Source organism: Zalophus californianus, chromosome 9, assembly GCF_009762305.2.
Source record: "Zalophus californianus isolate mZalCal1 chromosome 9, mZalCal1.pri.v2, whole genome shotgun sequence".
Lineage (NCBI taxonomy): Eukaryota > Metazoa > Chordata > Mammalia > Carnivora > Otariidae > Zalophus > Zalophus californianus.
In genome coordinates, this window is record NC_045603.1 from 58,808,477 (window position 1) to 58,829,898 (window position 21,422).

Sequence of the window (21,422 nt, forward strand, 5' to 3'; positions counted from 1 at the left end):
CTTTTAATTGAATGTATCTGATTGGCAGAACTGAAATTACGTTTAGAATCCTAGCTTCAAGGACAACTGAAAATGTAGCCTTTGAAGCCCTTGCATGTAGATAGACATATTTGATGGAACTTGGAAAATGCAAAATGTGTAAGTTCATAATAAAACACCAGTAATGATATGCAAAAGAAGTCTAAATTACTCATATCAATAAATCAAATGAACATTATTGTCATCCCCAATTTACAGATGAGGGAGTACCACATAATGTACTCTACAAGGACAGTTGTCTTATAGACACTGTTGTGATGCATAAAGCCAAATTATTTTTGAGTAAATTGCATGTGGCTGGCTGTATGACATTTAATCAAAAATGACATTATTTAAGATAATAGTAATAGTTTTAATTTATTAAGCCCTGGAAGGTACCAGGCATATTTGTTAGCCTTGTCTAAATAATATTTACAAATGCCCTCTGAGGAAATTCCTATTATTCTCCTTAATTTTTATGTCAGGAAGTGACTCATTGAGAGTTTAGCTAATTTTTCCAAGGTTGCACAAATGGGGATTTAGTAGAGTGAACGATGGAGTATATGAGCTGCTACTGAGACCTGAAGGGATCCGTGTCAAGAAAGCCGTTAATATGTGTTAAGTAAATAATACTGTTGAGCACCATTTTGATTTTTTACTATTGTCTATATGAAAACATCTCAAGTTAAGAAAACATTAAAAGTGTGATACCCATGGGAGTCTTATCATAGGGTTCCATCTGGTACCTTACTGATTAAAAGATAGAATTTTGCCGTATATGTGTCCACAGTGGAGATCCTGGGTGGTAGACGTAAAAAGAAAAGAGAGTTTCTGTCTGTTGAGTAAGGAGTTTGAGAGGTGCTTCTATCCTTGAAGGTGTATAGCGATTTCTGTCCATGGTTCTGAAAAACACGGCGTCCTAGAAAACCCAGTCTTAGAAAATTATTCAAACAAGATATCAGAGCAGAGCAATGATAATTACAAGGCAGGAGATATTAATAGTTTAGATAGGAAAAGACTTTTTGAGACCTCCATCCTTTTGTTGATTAATTTAACAAATATTTTTGTAAATGACTGCACTATAATAAGCCCTTTGGTAGACAATAATGAACAAAGTATTCCCTTTGCTAGCAAAATGCTCATAATCTGTTAATATAGTCAAGAAAGACGACATTCCAGTATATTGTGATAACTTCTAATCACATTGATAAGCATACTGTACCATGAGGCTCATGTGATCCTATATGACTGTATATTATAACAATACACATCCAATTACATAGAGGGAGCAGAAAAGGGCAATGTGAGTTTGAGGACTTTAGCATTGGAGATCTACTATCAGAGATAGAGGTAGGGCCTGGTGAACACCAAAGAGCTCTGTTTAAGAATACAAAGGCTTACTGTGACTCAAATCAGAAATGACTAAGTATTATCTATCAGTGAGAGAATCAATTGTCAATCCCATATTCTATGGTTATGGCTGCAGTTATTGTTGCTGTGGATAACTCAGTGCTCAATCCAGAAATGACAGAGACTCTTGCCAATGAGAGATGATATTATCATACAGCTATATGTTATATCTGAGATAACCAGTGGAAGAGTTTGGGATTCTGAGTTTCTTTAGCGAAAGTAATTTTCTGCATTTAAGTTTAGGGATTTAAATTTAATTCCAAAGGAATAGTTGTCTTCTGAATTTTTAATTTTCTGAGATTTGTTATTTTGGAGAGAAATCCCCATAAACCAAGGCTGGCATTTTAGATGGGCTTATTTAGTACTCTTGTGAAAAAAGTACTTTTTTGAAAGAAATAACATCCTATTCTGAAATGCTAAGATTTCCTTATATATGCTTATATTGCAACATTTTTCACCTCCCCCAGTAATTGGTACAGTGGCTTCTTTGGGGGGCATAGCTTTGATCTGAATCACTGTTCCAATGTATATTGGCCATATATACATTATTTGTTTCCTATGAATATCTGTCTCATTCTTTAAAAGGAGGAGAAAAGCATACCCACTTAAAGGGATTGTTAATATCTTAGGGGCATAGGTAAAATGTTTAACACATGCACAAAACACACACACACACACACACACACACACAAAACAACACCAAAAAAATGTTTAACACAGGTATAATTTAAATCATATAATATTGCTTTTTTATCTGGTTATTGAGGCATTGCTCTTTTATCTGGTTATTGAGCATGAGGCATCATGAGCAGCAAAGTCTCCGAGTGACACCCTGTCCTGGTGGTGTGGGAAGTCCTGATCAGGAACCAGTGCCAGTGTCAGAAGGTTTTGGAGATGGTGGAGCTGCAGATCAGCTTGAAGAACTATGACCCTCAGAAGGACAAATGCTTCTCAGGCACCATTAGGCTTAAGTCCACTCCCTGCCCCAAGTTTTGGGGGACCAGCAGCACTGTGATGAGGCCAAGATTGTGGATATTCCCCACATGGACACTGACACACTGAAGAAACTCAACAAGAATAAAAAATTAGTCAAGAAGCTGGCCAAGAAGTGTGGTGCCTTTTTGGCTTCAGAATATCTGATCAAGCAGATCCCACAAGTTTTGGGTCCAGGCCTGAATAAGGCTGGCAAGTTCCTTTCCATGCTGACCCACAATGAGGACATGGGGGCCAAAGTGGATGAAGTGAAGTCCACGATCCAATTGCAAGTGAAGAAGGTGCTATGTCTGGCAGTGGCCATTGGCCACATGAAGGTGGCAGATGATGAGCTTATGTACAGCATCCTCTTAGCTGTCAATTTCCAGGTGTTGTTGTTCAAGGAGAATTGGCAGGAGGTCTGGGCTTTATACATCAAAAGCCTTGTGGGCAAGCTCCAGCACCTGTATTAGGGCACACCTTGATAAACCCTAGGGCTACCATTAAAAATATATATAATATTACATGAGGAACATGAGTATTGGTTTTATAGCATAATTTTTTCTGTGCATGATAAATTGAATCAATAAAATTAGCTTTTCATGGAAAGCATAAAAGGGAAGTAATGGCTACTTGTTGTTTTCTGTTTCTATCCACAGGATTCACCATTCACTTCTCTCACTTTTACAACTGTGTTATTTGCAATCATTATTCTCTTTGCCCAGAATATCCATTTAATTATATTTCATCTTTTTACGTGGAATTCTTACTGCAGTACTGCAAATGTTGTGAGCAATCCCAGATTTTATATTCATATGGCCCTGGGTGTCTGTTTTTATAAAAGATTAATTCCATATCTAAATGTCTACTTTTTTAATCTGTTGCTCGAAATCTTATAAGGTGGAGATGATCTATTCTATCAATCCAAATGGCTAGCACATGCCTGCAATGTAGATGCTTTGAAATTTTTTTTAGAAATAACATCTGAATGATTTTCACTATGAAAATTAGGAAGAAATTATATTTGTGAGTTTCCTATCTGCTTCTAGTTATCCACATATAGGTATTAAGTATTGTTATTGGCTTTTCTTTTAGTTTGCCTTGTTAGTGCGTGGATTTAATTTGACAAATATATCTCAGTGTTTCCTAATGTAAAGTGATAAATGCCTTAGAAATCTAGACTGTGGTCACTGATATAAATTCTTTCAAATAGATCTGACAGAGTAATAGATATGGAGTGGGAACAGGTTAAACTGAGCGTAAGATGAATGCATGATTCACAATGCAGTTTGAGGGTAAAGGGAGTCTTGCTGGAGAGTCTTGGAGAATATCATAATCCTATTCCCAAAAACCCTTTTTACTGAGGAAATAATGTAACTTTTTAAAAACATATATGATAATGACCAAGAAATAAAATAAAAGTGAAAACTAAGATGACAGCCAAAGCAGACAAGGTTTGTCTTATTCATGTGACTTTAGGGTTTAAAAGAACCAATTTCAGCAATTATTGTGAAACTGACCATAATTGTGCTAAGAGAAAAGGCAGGAAAACTGACATTTTCTTTGACAATGATAACATTATACCTGGCCTATAGGCTACTCATGCTTAAGTCACTGCATTTATCAAATTAAATTTTAATTACATTTTTTTCTTCCCACTAGAATCTGAGATTATTTAGAGCAAGGATCCTCCTTTTTCATCAGTATAACCCCAAAGCCTGCCACAAGTAAGAAAAGCCTAAATGAGTTCATTACACATTAGAAAGTCCTTTAATGTAACAGTTCTAATATTGAACATGAGCTTTTATTCATAAATTATTACAAATGAAAGTCAGTGTGAAGATGAAAGTAACCGAACTAGTCTGGGTTTTGAGATTAAAGGGAAGTGATTAAAATCCCAGTTCTGAAGGCTGCAATCTCTGTACATTGAACTTTTAACCTCAGTTTCATTGTGTTCATTCACCTATAAATTAGAAGTAATAATGTTCACTTTCTAAGGGGTTTTGTAAAATAAATACTGCATGTGATTTGCTTAATACAAAGTAGAGTGTATGGAATATTATCAATAGACGTTATTTCTCTTCCTTATTTCCTAAAAACCTAAAGTGAGGTCCAGATGCCACAAATTTAAAGCTCGGTTCTCCAGAAAGGTGAACTTCCACTGGTTTATCATAGTTTTATCCATTTTATACATTTGATATATTTTACATTGTCTGTTCCCTATTTTTTAATTTTTGGAGGTATTTTATCTACCTAAAGAGAAATACCTCTGACTAAGAGAGATTAATAATTAATAGCACCCCATAAATTTGTTGGTAGGATTAGGTGAGTCAATACAAAGAAAACAGTAGATCTAGAATGTAGGAATTGCTGAAAAATTTTATGTTATCTTGACCCCCTTCTACCTTCCTTTTCTTCCTCCTCATTAGCATCATAATTATTATGAATAGTATAAATATTTTTAAAATATCTGAGTTTCTAATCTTTTAATATATTAAGTAGATATTTATATTTTATTCCCAGTCCTCTGGTGATTGTGATTATTTAATTTCATGGAAATGACAAATAGAATCAAAATTTTCTAATAACATTCATTTCTATTACTGGGTAAGAATGAAAAGTTCAGAAATCCGCACCTATCCTGACGCTCTTTCCATCAAACTAAATGCCCAGTGTCTCTTCAAAGGAAAACCACTACCATTCAAAATCATAATCACTGACCCAATTGTATTACTTCATCCACATACATTTGAATAAAACACTTGCATTTACAGAAAATTCTGAAACAATATTCAGTTGATCAAATTTATTGAGTTCAATGATTGGGAAACTTTAATATGGGAATGGAAAAAAAGGAGAAAATACATAACTCCAGTAAAAGAAAGGGAGGTTTAAGAAAGTGTGAATAATAGTATTTACAAGAACTTCATTCTTTGAATGCTACTCATATTTTCATTTACTGGAGAAAAATATAACCTTTTGGATAGTATCCTTAAAGGCTTGCTTTACTTGCTGGTTCCTCAGGGTATATATAAATGGATTCATCATAGGAGCAACAGAAGTATTTAAAATAGCCACTCCTTTGGTCAGTGATGCCTTTTCTTTTGCAGAGGGGTTGACATACATGAATATGCAGCTTCCATAAGAGATGGAAATGACAATCATGTGCGAGGAACATGTAGAAAATGCTTTTTTTCTCTGACTGGCAGGGGGCAGTTTCAGAATTGTTCTAATGATGAACATGTAGGACAGAATTATTAATGCCAAAGTGAAAAGCAGAATCACTATTGCAGAGTAAAAACCAATCACTTCCAGGAGCCACGTGTCTGAGCACGATAATTGCAAGAGGGGAAAATAGTCACAAGTAAAATGATCAATGACATTGGAGCCACAGTAATCTAACTGGAGAAAAAGAATAACTGGTGGGAAGATATTTAAGAATCCTGCCAGCCAAGCACAAAAGACAAGTAAAATGCAGACTCTTCTGTTCATGATGGTTGTATAATGCAAGGGTTTACAGATGGCCACGTAGCGGTCATAAGACATGGCAGTTAGAAGATAAAACTCAGTTATTCCCATGAAGATGAAGAAAAACAACTGAGCTGTACAATTACTGTATGAAATCGTTTTGTCTCTGGTGATAATTGTGACCAGAAATCTAGGAATACAGACAGTTGTAAAGGATATTTCTAATACAGAGAAGTTCCTGAGGAAGAAATACATAGGGGTCTGTAGACGGGAGTCAACCAAGGTGAGAGTGATGATGGTCAAATTACCAGTGACACTTAATATATATGTGATAATTAAAAAGAGAAAAATCAGAATCTGAAGCTCTGGGTCATCTGATAGCCCCAGAAGAATGAATTCTGTGGGTACTGTGTGGTTTTTCATTGCTGATCCTTTCTTCCCCCCTTTAGAATGGAAAATGTATCTTCCCCTATAGGACATAAAAAAGTTAAAACCGGATTGAGGTTAGGATATAGAATCTTAAAAATATCCATGATGATGAATAGTCTATGAAATCCAAAAACAAATGTTTTCTTTCAGCAACTCTGTCCAATTTCTACTGGGCCTCACACTCAAGTAATACATATTATTTGAAGTTAAATCGTGATTTCTTTTTGTTGAAAATACACTGTCATGGGCCATGGATAAAAAAAAATCTTGCTCTGACTTTAAGCAGAAGCTATTTATTCTAATTTTTTTTAAATAATTAAGATTCTAATTATTCTTTAAAATATTTAGCTCCTTTTGTAAAAAACATGAAAATATTCTAATTGATATTTTTCTTTTCCTCAGTATTATAAAAAGTAGTCCGAATTATGGATAATCTAAATAGAGCATTTGAAATCTCACAGGGGTTATTTAGGCCTACCTCCACATTTTATATTTTGAGGCCCACATAGTCTAAGAAACTTTCACAAGATTAAACAATTAGCACAGTAATCATCTTGGTGTAGAACGTGCATGTTTATCCATGAGAATGTTTTGTTGGCATTCTCTCATAAATTAGTTTCTCAAGGTTTGGTTGATGCTCTCACCCTCTTATCATATATATATTTTTTGCTTTACTAATAAAAAGGCAGAAGGACAAGAAGGTAACCTTCTATTACTAAATTAAATAATTGTCTAGAAATAGTTTAATTCATACAATGCATAATCCTTTTCTTTTCTTTTCCTTTTTTTTACAATACAGTTATGGAAAATGAAAAAGTAGATGGTCAAAATAGTATTAACTGGGAAGCAGATATTCTTTCCAATAGGGAATTTTCAGAGTAATTCTGTCTTATAACAGAACACAATTTCAAATTAGAAAAAAATGAACAATCCAAGATTGATTTCTGTGTTCCTGCTTTAGGATTTCATTAATAGTCTCTTGGTAGTCAGCAATTGTTTAATTTTTAGTATTGAAAGAGTTGTAAATCCTTAAACATATATACAAACACGATTTCTTAAAACATTTGAGTAAAATGAAGATATGTATATTGAAGAATAAAAAATTTACTTACTTCCTGAGTCTTCTTGATGATTTAGTCTCAAATTTTATCATCTGATTTGCTTAAACATATACACAATTTCAGAGCTGGTAAATCGAGTTAGCAAAATATTTGGTTTCTATTGTTCTTTCAAAACAAGTGTGTTGATTTAACTTTTTGATGGTTCTTAGGAAGTATAATTCTCTTTGACTCTCAATGCCCTTCATTCCTGATACTATAAAATGCTGACAACATTTTATTATAATACAACTCATTCTTGCTTTTCATCTCTCACTCAAACTCCATGTACAAATTCAGCTACATCTGGGTTGACTAGTACTCTTCCATTTAATGGATTTTAATCAACACTTATTGATTAAATCATTTTTCTTTCCATTCATGCAATCATTTAAAATCAGTATTTTGTAATTCTTTGATAATACATCTATAAAATGTAAGTAGCATTTTCCTTAGGTTCAGGGGCTGCTATATTTTCCTACAAATGCTGCTTTGAAAAATAGAAAATATGGAATGTTCTTCTCTATCTACGCCATAGAAATGGCACTGGACTTATTTTATCCGTGTCTTTTTGTGGCCCAGGGGAATTCATTAAGTAAATAGAGTGCCAAGGAGAAGAATCATTTAAAATACAGGTGAATCATTTTTATAAATATTGATTAAAGTTATATGTAAAGCAAAATGATTGAGGTAAATAGGCAAATATAGAAACAACATGATACTGAGTGTGTGAAAGCTTGATTTAGAATTTAACTCTTCTCCTTAATACCCATTACCCAAAATATCACCACGACCCAAGCAAAATGCACCTACGAAAAAATCCAAAGTGGTTGAAAGCTACCACATATATACCATCAAAGCCAAGACAATCCAAAACATAGAAAAGAGAGATAAAAGAGAAAAAAAAAAGAATTTCACTCTTCTATGATTGTACAAGGAATTCACATTTTTCTCCCAGAAACTGGACTTGCCTTCAGAAGATTTAGTATGCTTATATCTTTTGAATTTTGGCAATTTAGAAAGAATTCTTTACCAGAATGAAATGGTGGAAAATACTGCTATGGATTTCTAGTATGACTTGATTGCTTCTGAAATGGACAATCTATTAAAGACTGATGAGAAGGTGATGAGAAGGTTTATACCTACATTGGCCCTTTGAATTTAGGGAAACCCTTCTCATAGCCCCTCCCTAATGTGGCTTTTATTGCCTTTTGACTATTTTCTTCACTATGTTATTTACTTGCATTAAACAGTTGTTTATATTTGTGCGTATGACATCTTCTCATATTGAGAATATTTATGAATCAATAAAATAAATATCTGGAAACCTGGCGTTGAATATTTTGAACTTGTTTATTTCCACATTTCCTTCAATGAAAGATGTCATTTTTATTACTAGAAGAATAGTATGGTATAGATATATATATGAGAATACCATATGTACACATATATGTAATATAATTTTATATTTAACAATTTATCTTTATTTTCTTCACAGTTATAAATGTGGACATAAAACATGCATGCATTTAATGCCAGCAGTGCAGATTATTATTTTTTTTAGTGCAGATTGTTTATAATTGAAAGATGAGAGTATTTGAAAGTCGGACAAAAGAAGTGGGAAAGGATGAATGAACCACTAACTCACAAAGAGGACAATACATAAACACTGAGATGTATTGCATTTAAAACTGATACACATTGAAATAGGCATTGAAAATATTTATTCAAGATATTTCAGTAGAGATAGTGAAACTCATTTTCTACTTATGAAAATTCTATTCCTTTGCCTTTAGTTTTGTATCCAAATAGTGAGTCTTTTCATATTTTATTCAGAGCTTTTATTGATTATCAGGCACTGACCATAAAATTATCTCATTTTTTCAAACAAGCAGACAATACAAAACCCTCTGAGGTCAGTGCTATTACTATTCAGGTAAAGAAAGAGTCTGAGGCAGAAAGAAGTTAAAGTGTCTGGTGTCCACCACTTATGTATTTCTGAGCAACGCAATCTTTAGTGACTTACTTACAGGAAAAGGAAATGAATTTCTATCTCACAAAGCACTGCACTTCATGAAATATTCTATTAGACATGTTTCTTCTCCATATCTTTTCTCAAATTCCTAGATGCTGGATTATCTCTCTCTTTCCTCCCTGAGCACTCTCTCTCACTCTCTAACTTTCTACCTTTACTGTTTTATTCCTAGTTCCAAATAGCTCTCTAGCTTTTCTTTAGGCCTCCTAATAATTTACTTTGAATGAACACTGATTACACCTGTTACCTTCCTATCCACAAGCTAGTCGGACATCTGCTTTTTAATAATGTGTCAATTACCTCCGTGTATTCTGAGGTTGATGAGTGACTATGTTTTAGGTCAATGGAACATCGTTCAAGCTACCAGGTTTCCCTCTCCTCAGAGAGTGGAGGATGGATTTTAATTACAAATAATGGTTTGCTGTAACTTGTTCAAAATCAAAAAATAAAAGTTGTTAAATCAAATGGTTATGGGATCCAAATATTTTAAGACTTTCTCTAAGACCTGAACTGACATCATATTACCGAATAATTCCAGTATGTATTACTAATTATTTCACTGATATATTATCATCCTTTATAAGTAAGCCCCTCCACAAGATGTCTGGTTTGCCTCCCATTTTAACTGACTACCATCATTCAATTGAGCCTTTTTTCTCTAAGTTGAATTTTTAATCTCAGACGTGTATTGACTGACAGATGATGTTGGACCTCATATATTACTAGGTGTAAGCCAAATAGTTATAAGAATTTTTTTTGTGTGAAAAAAAAATAAGGGTTTGCATCATGGGAATTCCTACCACTAGAAAGCTCCATATGCAAACCATAGCAAGAAGTGTTCTCATTAACTTCATGAAAAACCAATACACGTCAAATAAATTGATTTTTACATAGTTGTCAAAAGGCCTAATGTAAAATAAAAGAGGAAAATGAACACTAAATGCCTTAGAAAATATTCAATTAATTATTTCTTTGTCATACAAAATGTCTAGTTATGATAAAATGCACATTTTATTTGAACACTGTTTTAAAAGCTAACTCAGTGTTATGTACCTTATTTTATGTGTTTAAGTTGGGTAAAATATTTAGTCAGTGCTCTGATTGGTAGGACACTGGAACCCTTCTAAATTATTCAAACATATTTACTTATTCAAAAAATATTTATCGAATACCCATTACATGGCAGATGCAGGTTCTAAATGAGGAGGATAGTGACTTCTGGTCAATGTCTAACAACTGCCTCTCAGGGGGTGGAAGTGAGGGCTGCTCTGTAGAGATGATCGTGTTCTAAGATGTGAAGTCCCCCAAATGGCCGGTTACTGATGTGGGATTTCTGAATGCAGAATTGAGAAGACACAAGCACTGCGGGCTCTTGGGAAGTGTATAGGCAGGCCCTGCACCGTGTTGCTGGGACCACAGCATTTGTCTGCAGAGGAGACAGAGATCCCTGCTCTCCTGGGGTGAAGGATGTGAGAGAATACAGACAATGAGCTATAAGCATGATTGATTTGTAAATTATAAGGTCTTTTATAAATTAATAACTATTTTTTGAAGGAAGAGAAAACTAAAAGCCTTGGAAGTCTGGGGCTACTATAATTTTAGGTAGTGTCATTGGGGGAGGCCTTATTGGGGTGACATGTGGATATCTGGGAGAGGAGTGTGTCTGGTTTAAGAACCATCTAGTGTAAATGCACTAAGGCTTTAGCAGGAAAATCATGTTATTTGCAAAGAAAGACTTACTTGTTTCTTCCTTTCCAATACTCCTAAATGTATTTGTGTTTGTTCTGCTAGTGCCCTGGATAGAACCTCCAGTATAGTACTGAATAAACACAATGATAGCGAGCTTGTAACTGATTTTTGTTAAAATGATTTTTCAATGAACCAAGTATATTATGAAACAAATAAGGTTTTGCATCATTTGCATTGAAACGAATTGTATGTGTAAGCTATTATATCAAAATTGCCGGAAAAAGTAAGAGAGTGTTATAACGCTTTGTCATGACTATATTTATGGTCTTTGTATAGTAAATTAAAAATGTTAAACATGACTTAATATTTTCTGAATTTCTAGAAAGTGTTTTTTCTGATGAAATCATAAAACAGTTTCTCTCTTATGCTTTTGTTCTGTCTTTTTCTGTCTCTTAATTTTATAAGAATCATTGTGGAAAAATTGGAATTTAAAAATATTTAAAAGAAGGAAATGAGGTCAGAAGATGGCGGAGGAGTAGGAGACCTAGATTTTGTCTGGTCTCAGGAATTCAGCTGAATAGGGATCAAACCATTCTGAACACCTATGAACTCAACAGGAGATCGAACAGGAGAGTAGCAACAACTCTCTGAACAGAGAAGCGACCACTTACTGGAAGGTAGGACGTGCGGAGAAGTGAATCCGAGGCGATATTCGGGAGGATAAACGGCGGGGGAGGGGCCTCCGCCGGCCGCTTCTGGCAAGTGCTAGAGCCGCGGAGCACAAAATCGGACCTTTTAAAAGTTGGCTCGGCGGAGGGACGTCGCTGCAGTGGCTAAGCGGGGGGTGGAATCCTCCCGGGACAGTGTGGTCTCAGGACCCTTGGGGTCACAGAGAGACCGGGGGTGCCTGAGTGCGGCAGAGCTCCCAGGTGTCGGGGCGGGGAAGCCGGCTGCAGATACGGAGCAGAGTCGCGGGCTCTCAGCTCGGGGTTGCCATAAACTGTGATCTGCGGCCCAGTCGGGGCACGGCTCCCCCAGCAAGGACCCAACAAGCAGCAGATCCGGGGAGACTCCCCTTCCTTCCCGGGGAGGAGCGGTGCGGGAGCGCGCTGCAGGGATCTGCTGGGTTTGGAGACTCCGAGCGGGCTCGGGTGCCAGAGATAGCAACGCTCGATCGCGGGCCGGGTGAGCATGGAGAGCGGCCGGAGACCGGGGACACGGGAGTGACTGCTTTTCTCTGGGGGCGCACTGAGGAGTGGGGCCCCGAGTTCTCGGCTCCTCCGGGCGGAGACTGGGAGGCCGCCATTTTCGCCCTGGTCCTCCAGAGCTGTGCCGAGAGCTTGCAGGGAACAAAAGCTCCTGAGAGCAAACTGGAGCAGCTTCCTTAGCCCGGACCGACAAGGGCGGGGCAATTCCGCCTCCGGCAAAGACATTTGGAAACCACAGCAACAGGCCCCTCCCCCAGAAGATCAACACAAACAGCCAGCAAGCCAAGACCAAGTTGATCGATCAAGGGAATAGGAGAACTCCAGCGCTAGGGGAATACTGCACATAGATTCATGGCTTCTTTTTTTTCTTTTTTTTTTTACCATGATTCATTATTTCATCAAAGTTAATTTTTGTTGACTTTTTTTTATTTTTCTTTTTCCCTTTTTCAACCAACATCTTATAAATCCCTTTTTTTTAAAAAAAAAAAACATTTTTTTTTTTCATTTTTAGAGTCATATTTTATCCCTTCATAGTAGTTATCCTTGTTTTTGGCATATATATATATAAGTTGTTCTCTCTTTAAAATTTTGAGGTACAGTTTCTTCTAACAGATCAAAATATACCCTAAATCACTAGTGTATGGCTTTGTTCTAGTCTCCTGCCTGATCACATTCTCTCCCTTTTTCCTTTTTTTTTTTTTCCTTAAATCTTCTTTCTTTTTTCAAACAACTTATCTTACCAAGTCCTTTTATAAAATCTTTTATAATTTTCATCTTTACAGTCATCTTCCATCCCTTCATTGTATCAACCCTTATTTTGTACATATATGTCTTTCTTCCTTTAAAATTTTAGGAGGCACTTTTTTCTAACAGACCAAAATACGCCCAAAATCTAGTGTGTGGCACTGATCTATGCACTAGCCTGATCATATTTGATCATATTCTGCCTTTTTTGAATTGTTTTTTTTGTTTTTATCTTTTTTTCTTTTTTTTTTTCTTTTTCTCTTTCTTTTTTCTTTCTTTCCCTTTCTTTTCCCCTGGTTTCAGGTCTTTTCTGATTTGTATACAGTATATTTGCTGGGGACGTAGTAAACCTGTTAGCCTTTTGTTCTCTCATTCATCTATTCTCCTCTGGACAAAATGACAAGACGAAAGAAATCACCTCAGCAAAAAGAACAAGAGGTAGTACCGTCAGCCAGGGACCTACTCAATACGGACATTAGTACGATGTCGGACCTAGAGTTCAGAATCATGACTTTAAAGATACTAGCTGGGCTTGAAAAAAGCGTGGAAGTTATTAGAGAAACCCTTTCTGGAGAAATAAAAGAACTAAAATCTAACCAAATCGAAATCAAAAAGGCTATTGATGAGGTGCAATCAAAAATGGGGGCACTAAATGCTAGGATAAATGAGGCAGAAGAGAGAATCAGCGATATAGAAGACCAAATGATAGAAAATAAAGAGGCTGAGAAAAAGAGAGAGAAACAACTACAGGATCACGAGGGCAGAATTCGAGAGATAAGTGATACGATAAGACGAAACAACATTAGAATAATTGGGATCCCAGAAGAAGAAGAGAGAGAGAGAGGGGCAGAAGGTATATTGGAGCAAATTATAGCAGAGAACTTCCCTAATGTGAGGAAGGAAACAGGCATTAAAATCCAGGAGGCACAGAGAACCCCTCTCAAAATCAATAAAAATAGGTCAACACCCCGACATCTAATAGTAAAACTTACGAGTCTCAGAGACAAAGAGAAAATCCTGAAAGCAGCTCGGGAGAAGAGATATGTAACCTACAATGGTAGAAACATTAGATTGGCAACAGACCTATCCACAGAGACCTGGCAGGCCAGAAAGGACTGGCAAGATATCTTCAGAGCACTAAACGAGAAAAATATGCAGCCAAGAATACTATCCAGCTAGGCTATCATTGAAAATAGAAGGAGAGATCAAAAGCTTCCAGAACAAACAAAAACTAAAAGAATTTGCAAACACGAAACCAGCCCTCCAAGAAATATTGAGAGGGGTCCTCTAAGCAAAGAGAGAACCTAAAAGCAGCAAAGAGCAGAAACGAACACAGACAACAGACAGTTAACAGTCCACCTTACAGGTAATACAATGGCACTAAATTCATACCTTTCAATAGTTACCCTGAATGTAAATGGGCTAAATGCCCCAATCAAAAGACACAGGCTATCAGATTGGATTAAAAACAAGACCCATCCATATGCTGTCTGCAAGAGACTCATTTTACACCCCAAAGACACCCCCCAGATTGAAAGTGAGGGGGTGGAAAACCATTTACCATGCTAATGGACACCAAAAGAAAGCTGGGGTGGCAATCCTTATATCAGACAAACTAGATTTTAAAACAAAGACTGTAATAAGAGATGAGGAAGGACACTATATCCTACTTAAAGGGTCTATCCAACAAGAAGATCTAACAATTGTAAATATCTATGCCCCGAACATGGGAGCAGCCAATTATATAAGCCAATTAATAACAAAGCAAAGAAACACATTGACAACAATACAATAATAGTGGGGGGATTTTAACACCCCCCTGACTGAAATGGACAGATCATCTAAGCAAAAGATCAACAAGGAAATAAAGATATTAAATGACACACTGGACCAAATGGACTTCACAGACATATTCAGAACATTCCATCCCAAAGCAACGGAATACACATTCTTCTCTAGTGCCCATGGAACATTCTCCAGAATTGATCACATCCTAGGTCACAAATCAGGTCTCAATCGGTACCAAAAGATTGGGATCATTCCCTGCATATTTTCAGACCACAATGCTTTGAAACTAGAACTCAACCACAAGAGGAAAGTCGGAAAGAACTCAAATACATGGAGGCTAAAGAGCATCCTACTAAAGAAGGAATGGGTCAACCAAGAAATTAAAGAAGAATTAAAAAAATTCATGGAAACCAATGAAAATGAAAACACAACTGTTCAAAATCTTTGGGATACAGCAAAGGCAGTCCTGAGAGGAAAGTATATAGCAATACAAGCCTTTCTCAAGAAACAAGAAAGGTCTCAAATACACAACCTAACCCTACATCTAAAGGAGCTGGAGAAAGAACAGCAAAGAAAGCCTAAACCCAGCAGGAGAAGAGAAATCATAAAGATCAGAGCAGAAATCAATGAACTAGAAACCAAAAGAACAGTAGAACAGATCAACGAAACTAGAGCTGGTTCTTTGAAAGAATTAACAAGATTGATAAACCCCTGGCCAGACTGATCAAAAAGAAAAGAGAAATGACCCAAATCAACAAAATCATGAATGAAAGAGGAGAGATCACAAGCAACACCAAAGAAATACAAACAATTATAAGAACATATTATGAGCAACTCTATGCCAGCAAATTAGATAACCTGGAAGAAATGGGTGCATTCCTAGAGATGTATCAACTACCAAAATTGAACCAGGAAGAAATAGAAAACCTGAACAGGACCTATAACCCACTACGGAAATTGAAACAGTCATCAAAAATCTCCCAAGAAACCAAAAGCCCAGGGCCAGATGGCTTCCCAGGGGAATTCTATCAGACATTTCAAGAAGAATTAATACCTATTCTCCTGAAACTGTTCCAAAAAATAGAAATGGAAGGGAAACTTCCAAACTCATTTTATGAGGCCAGCATTACCTTGATCCCAAAACCAGACAAAGACCCCATCAAAAAAGAGAATTACAGACCAATATCCTTGATGAACATGGATGCAAAAATTCTCACCAAAATACTAGCCAATAGGATCCAACAGTACATTAAAAGGATTATTCACCACGACCAAGTGGGATTTATTCCTGGGCTGCAAGGCTGGTTCAACATCCGCAAATCAATCACGTGATACAATACATTAACAAAAGAAAGAACAAGAATCATATGATCCTCTCAATAGATGCAGAAAAGCCATTTGACAAAGTACAACATCCTTTCTTGATCAAAACTCTTCAGAGTATAGGGATAGAGGGTACATACCTCAATATCATAAAAGCCATCTACGAAAAACCTACAGCGAATATCATTCTCAATGGGGAAAGGCTGAGAGCTTTTCCCCTAAGGTCAGGAACGCGGCAGGGATGTCCACTCTCACCACTGCTATTCAACATAGTATTAGAAGTCCTAGCCACAGCAATCAGACAACAAAAAGAATCAAAGGCATCCAAATCGGCAAAGAGGAAGTCAAACTCTCACTCTTTGCAGATGATATGATACTGTATGTGGAAAAACCCAAAAGACTCCACCCCAAAACTGCTAGAACTCATACAGGAATTCAGTAAAGTAGCAGGATATAAAATCAATGCACAGAAATCAGTGGCATTCCTATACACCAACAACAAGACAGAAGAGAGACAAATCAAGGAGTCTATCCCATTTACAATTGCACCCAAAACCATTAGATACCTAGGAATAAATCTAACCAAAGAGGCAAAGGATCTGTACTCAGAAAACTATAAAATACTCAGGAAAGAAATTGAAGAAGACACAAAGAAATGGAAAAACGTTCCATGCTCATGGATTGGGAGAATCAACATTGTGAAGATGTCAATGCTACCTAGAGCAATCTACACATTCAATGCAATCCCCATCAAAATACCATCCACTTTTTTCAAAGAAATGGAACAAATAATCCTAAAATTTGTATGGAACCAGAAGAGACCCAGAATAGCCAGAGGAATACTGAAAAAGAAAAGCAAAGCTGGCGGCATCACAATTCCGGACTTCCAGCTCTATTACAAAGCTGTCATCATCAAGACAGTATGGTACTGGCACAAAAAACAGACACATAGATCAATGGAACAGAATTGAGAGCCCAGAAATGGACCCTCAACTCTATGGTCAACTTATTTTTGACAAAGCAGGAAAGAATGTCCAATGGCAAAAAAGACAGTCTCTTCAACAAATGGTGTTGGGAAAATTGGACAGCCACATGCAGAAGAATGAAACTGGACCATTTCCTTACACCACACACAAAAATAGACTCCAAATGGTTGAAAGACTAAACGTGAGACAGGAGTCCATCCAAATCCTAAAGGAGAACACAGGTAGCAACCTTTTCGACCTTAGCCGCAGCAACTTCTTCCTAGAAACATCGCCAAAGGCACGGGAAGCCAGGTCAAAAATGAACTATTGGGATTTCATCAAGATAAAAAGCTTCTGCACAGCAAAAGAAACAGTCCACAAAACCAAAAGACAACCGACAGAATGGGAGAAAATATTTGCAAATGACGTATCAGATAAAGGGCTAGTATCCAAAATCTATAAAGAACTTATCAAACTCAACACTCAAAGAACAAATAATCCAATCAAGAAATGGCAGAAGACATGAACAGACATTTCTCCAAAGAAGACATCCAAATGGCCAACAGGCACATGAAAAAGTGCTCAACATCGCTTGGCATCAGGGAAATCCAAATCAAAACCTCAATGAGATACCACCTCACACCCGTCAGAATGGCTAAAATTAACAAGTCAGGGGAACGACAGATGTTGGCGGGGATGTGGAGAAAGGGGAACCCTCCTACACTGTTGGTGGGAATGCAAGCTGGTGCAACCCCTCTGGAAAACAGTATGGAGGTTCCTCAAACAGTTGAAATTAGAGCTACCGTTCGATCCAGCAATTGCACTACTGGGTATTTACCACAAAGATAGAAATGTAGGGACCCGAAGGGGTACATGTACCCCAATGTTTATAGCAGCAATGTCCACCATAGCCAAACTGTGGAAAGAGCCAAGATGCCCATCGACAGATGAATGGATAAAGAAGATGTGGTATATATACACAATGGAATATTATGCAGCCATCAAAAGGAATGAGATCTTGCCATTTGCAACGACGTGGATGGAACTGGAGGGTGTTATGCTGAGTGAAATAAGTCAATCAGAGAAAGACATGTATCACATGACCTCACTGATATGAGGAATTCTTAATCTCAGGAAAGAAACTGAGTGTTACTGGAGTGGTTGGGGGTGGGAGGGATGGGGTGGCTGGATGATAGATATTGGGGAGGGTATGTGCTACGGTGAGCGCTGTGAATTGTGCAAGACTGTTGAATCACAGATCTGTACTTCTGAAACAAATAATGCAACATTTTTAAGAAAAAAGAAAAAGAAGAAGATAACAGGAGAGGAAGAAAAGGGGAGTATGTCAGAGGGGGAGACGAACCATGAGAGATGATGGACTCTGAAAAACAAACTGAGGGTTCTAGAGGGGAGGGGGGTAGGGGGATGGGTTAGCCTGGTGATGGGTATTGAGGAGGGCACGTTCTGCATGGAGCACTGGGTGTTATGAACAAACAATGAATCATGGAACACTGCACCAAAAACTAATGATGTAATATATGGTGATTAACATAACAATAAAAAATTAAAAAAAAAAAAGGGTAAGAAAAAAAAAAAAAAAAAAAAAGAAGGAAATGAGGTCAGTCTCATAGTTACAGAGTGGAAAGACTGGCTAAAGGAAGGGAGATGCATGACAAAGGGATTGGAATATAAATGGAAAAAATATATATATATTCAAATATCCTCAGTATACTGCTGGCAATAGAAATATAAGCAATGAAATAAAACTCTAGTGAGACTATGTGGATATTCATAGACTTTCGAGGGGCCCTGGTTTTTGTTTAGTTGTTCTTCATTATGCCTCTAATTTATGACAACACTTTTTTTTTTCATTTGCTTGAGAAAATACAATCTTCCTTGCCCTGTCCATGAAGGCTCGCTTGACTTGCTGGTTCCTTAGGCTGTAAATAAAGGGGTTCAGCATGGGGGCTACTGAGGTGTTTAGCACAGCAACTCCCTTGCTCAGAGACACTCTGTCTTTTGCTGCTGGATTAATGTACATGAAAATGCAGCTGCCGTAGGAGATGGAGATGACAATCATGTGGGATGAACAGGTGGAAAAGGCCTTTGTCCTCTGACTAGCAGAAGGAATCCTCAAAATTGTTCTGATGATATATATATAGGACAGAATTATTAATGCCAAGGTGAACAGTAGAGTAAACACAGCACAGGAAAAACACACTATCTCTAGGAATTTTGTGTCTGAGCAAGAGAGTTGCAGCAGCGGAAAATAGTCACACGTGAAATGGTCTATAACATTGGACTTACAGTAATCAAACTGTATGAACAGCACAAGTAATGGGAATATGATTAAGAATGAAGCCAACCAAGAAGCAAAGACAAGGAGTATGCAGACCCTGGGATTCATGATGGTCATGTAATGCAGAGGTTTGCAGATGGCAATGTAATGGTCATAGGACATGGCAGCGAGAAGGCAAAATCCAGTGACTCCCAAGAGGATGAAAAAAAAGAACTGAGCCATGCAATCATTAAAGGAAATGGTTTTATCCCCTGTAATCAGGGTGCCCAGGAACTTGGGTATGCTGACAGTTGTGAATGAAACCTCTAGCAAGGAGAAGTTTCTGAGGAAGAAATACATGGGAGTCTGGAGGTGGGAATCCAGCAGGGTAAGGGTGATAATGGTCAGGTTTCCAGTGATGCTGAGCATGTAGGTGATGAACAGAAAGACAAAGATCACCCCCTGAAGCTGTGGATCATCTGACAATCCCAGGAGGATAAACTCTGTTATTTCTATGTGGTTTTTCATTTTTTTCTTCTCTTGTATAATCTAGAGGGGGAGAAAAAAAGAAGCAGATTGTAGAACAGAGGATTGTCCATGGATAGTTCTGGAATTTGTCTCTGGAAATAAACATATTATGCCTTACTGATTTAATTAATAGATCCTTAAGACAACTAAATAAAGTAGGTAACATGTTTTAAAGGAAGTTTTTAGCATATGCTGAACTCTATGGTTTACATAGAATGTTTCTCCATAAAATCCCTATTTCACAGATTGGAAACTGAATCTAAAAAGAGTTTTAAAAATCTTATCCAAATCATGTACCCCAAATTAGAAGAACAGGGGTTTTAATTAGTTTTTAGTTTTTTGCATGTTTGATAACTGGAATAGAAACGCTGCCTGTTGATACAAATGTACTTCTTTCAAGGGTCCCCTTCTTAATGGGACATTACTTGTCCTTTTTCAACCACAATGAAAGTGTTTCATTTCCTCATTTTGTCTCCTAATTTCCTGTATTATTACTTACTGTACTAGTGTAATATAGAAAAGAGAGATATGTCAGGGAAAAGGTCACTCAAATGGAGATGTCTGCAAAATTTGAAATTCACTGAAGTTAAATATTTAACAATGAGACAGATTTCTGTGTTTTCACTCTGGCTCACATTCTCCTTCAAACCACCTATTCCTGATCTCAAGCCACAGACAATGACTTCATTGACATAATGTCCTCAGATACTACAGGGTATAGAATATGAAAAGCCAGAGCAGAAATTTAGTAGGTTGGATCTACATATTTCATGAGATAAAGAAGCAAAATTGTATGAATATCTAAAATAAACATTGTCTTCTACAGAACGGTTTTTCCTTCAAAGTTTTTTCCATCTAGGGGTGCTTGGGTGGCTCAGTCGTTAAGCGTCTGCCTTCAGCTCAGGTCATGATCCCAAGGTCCTGGGATCGAGCCCCGAATCGGGCTCCCTGCTTGGTGAGCCTTCTTCTCCCTCTCCCTCTGCCTGCCGCTCCCCCTGCTTGTACTCTCTCTCTGTCAGTCAAATAAATAAATAAAATCTTAAAAAAAACTTTTTTTTCCATCTAAATGTTTAGTATAGTCTCTCTATATGTATTCTACTTTCTAGCCCATATTATATTTTTGTATTTTTCCTTTTATTTACATCAGCATTCATTTATAGAAGCTCTATTTTGTCAACACCCTGGAGTAATCAATGAATCAGTACATGAAATCCCTTTATTTTCTCTTCCTGAATAATAATAATAAAATAACAACAACAACAACAATGACAGTAACGCATTGTAGAGTGAACCTAAAAGTTTCCTCAATAAATTGAGCCAGTCTATTATCTAATCCCTTATTCTGTGCATTCTCATTAAATAGTAAAGTTTTCGATTCAGAGTCATGGGAGAAGTTTTGCAGTAGGATATTTAGTTTCAAGATGTAGGTTTGTTGATTATTGGTATATAATGACATAATCCTGTGAAATT

The 21,422-nt window shown here is 36.9% G+C and overlaps 2 protein-coding genes and 1 pseudogene across 2 annotated transcripts; 1 reads left to right on the forward strand and 2 right to left on the reverse strand.

Moving 5' to 3' along the window:
* The first annotated feature begins 2,353 nt into the window (after positions 1-2,353).
* On the forward strand, positions 2,354-2,873 carry LOC113922844 (annotated as a pseudogene).
* A 2,479-nt stretch (positions 2,874-5,352) lies between these two features.
* Positions 5,353-6,291, reverse strand: LOC118357344 (olfactory receptor 6C3-like). Its single transcript, XM_035729268.1, has one exon. It carries the CDS (start codon positions 6,289-6,291, stop codon positions 5,353-5,355), a length of 939 nt encoding a protein of 312 aa, XP_035585161.1.
* A 12,689-nt stretch (positions 6,292-18,980) lies between these two features.
* On the reverse strand, positions 18,981-19,952 carry LOC113922365 (olfactory receptor 6C1-like). The gene has a single exon (XM_035729311.1). It carries the CDS (start codon positions 19,950-19,952, stop codon positions 18,981-18,983), a length of 972 nt encoding a protein of 323 aa, XP_035585204.1.
* Positions 19,953-21,422: the final 1,470 nt, after the last annotated feature.

What these genes read in the sequence shown, in the direction of transcription:
- LOC118357344 (XM_035729268.1), bottom strand. Translation starts at nt 6,291, where the DNA reads ATGAAAAACCACACAGTACCCACAGAATTCATTCTTCTGGGGCTATCA.
- LOC113922365 (XM_035729311.1), bottom strand. Translation starts at nt 19,952, where the DNA reads ATGAAAAACCACATAGAAATAACAGAGTTTATCCTCCTGGGATTGTCA.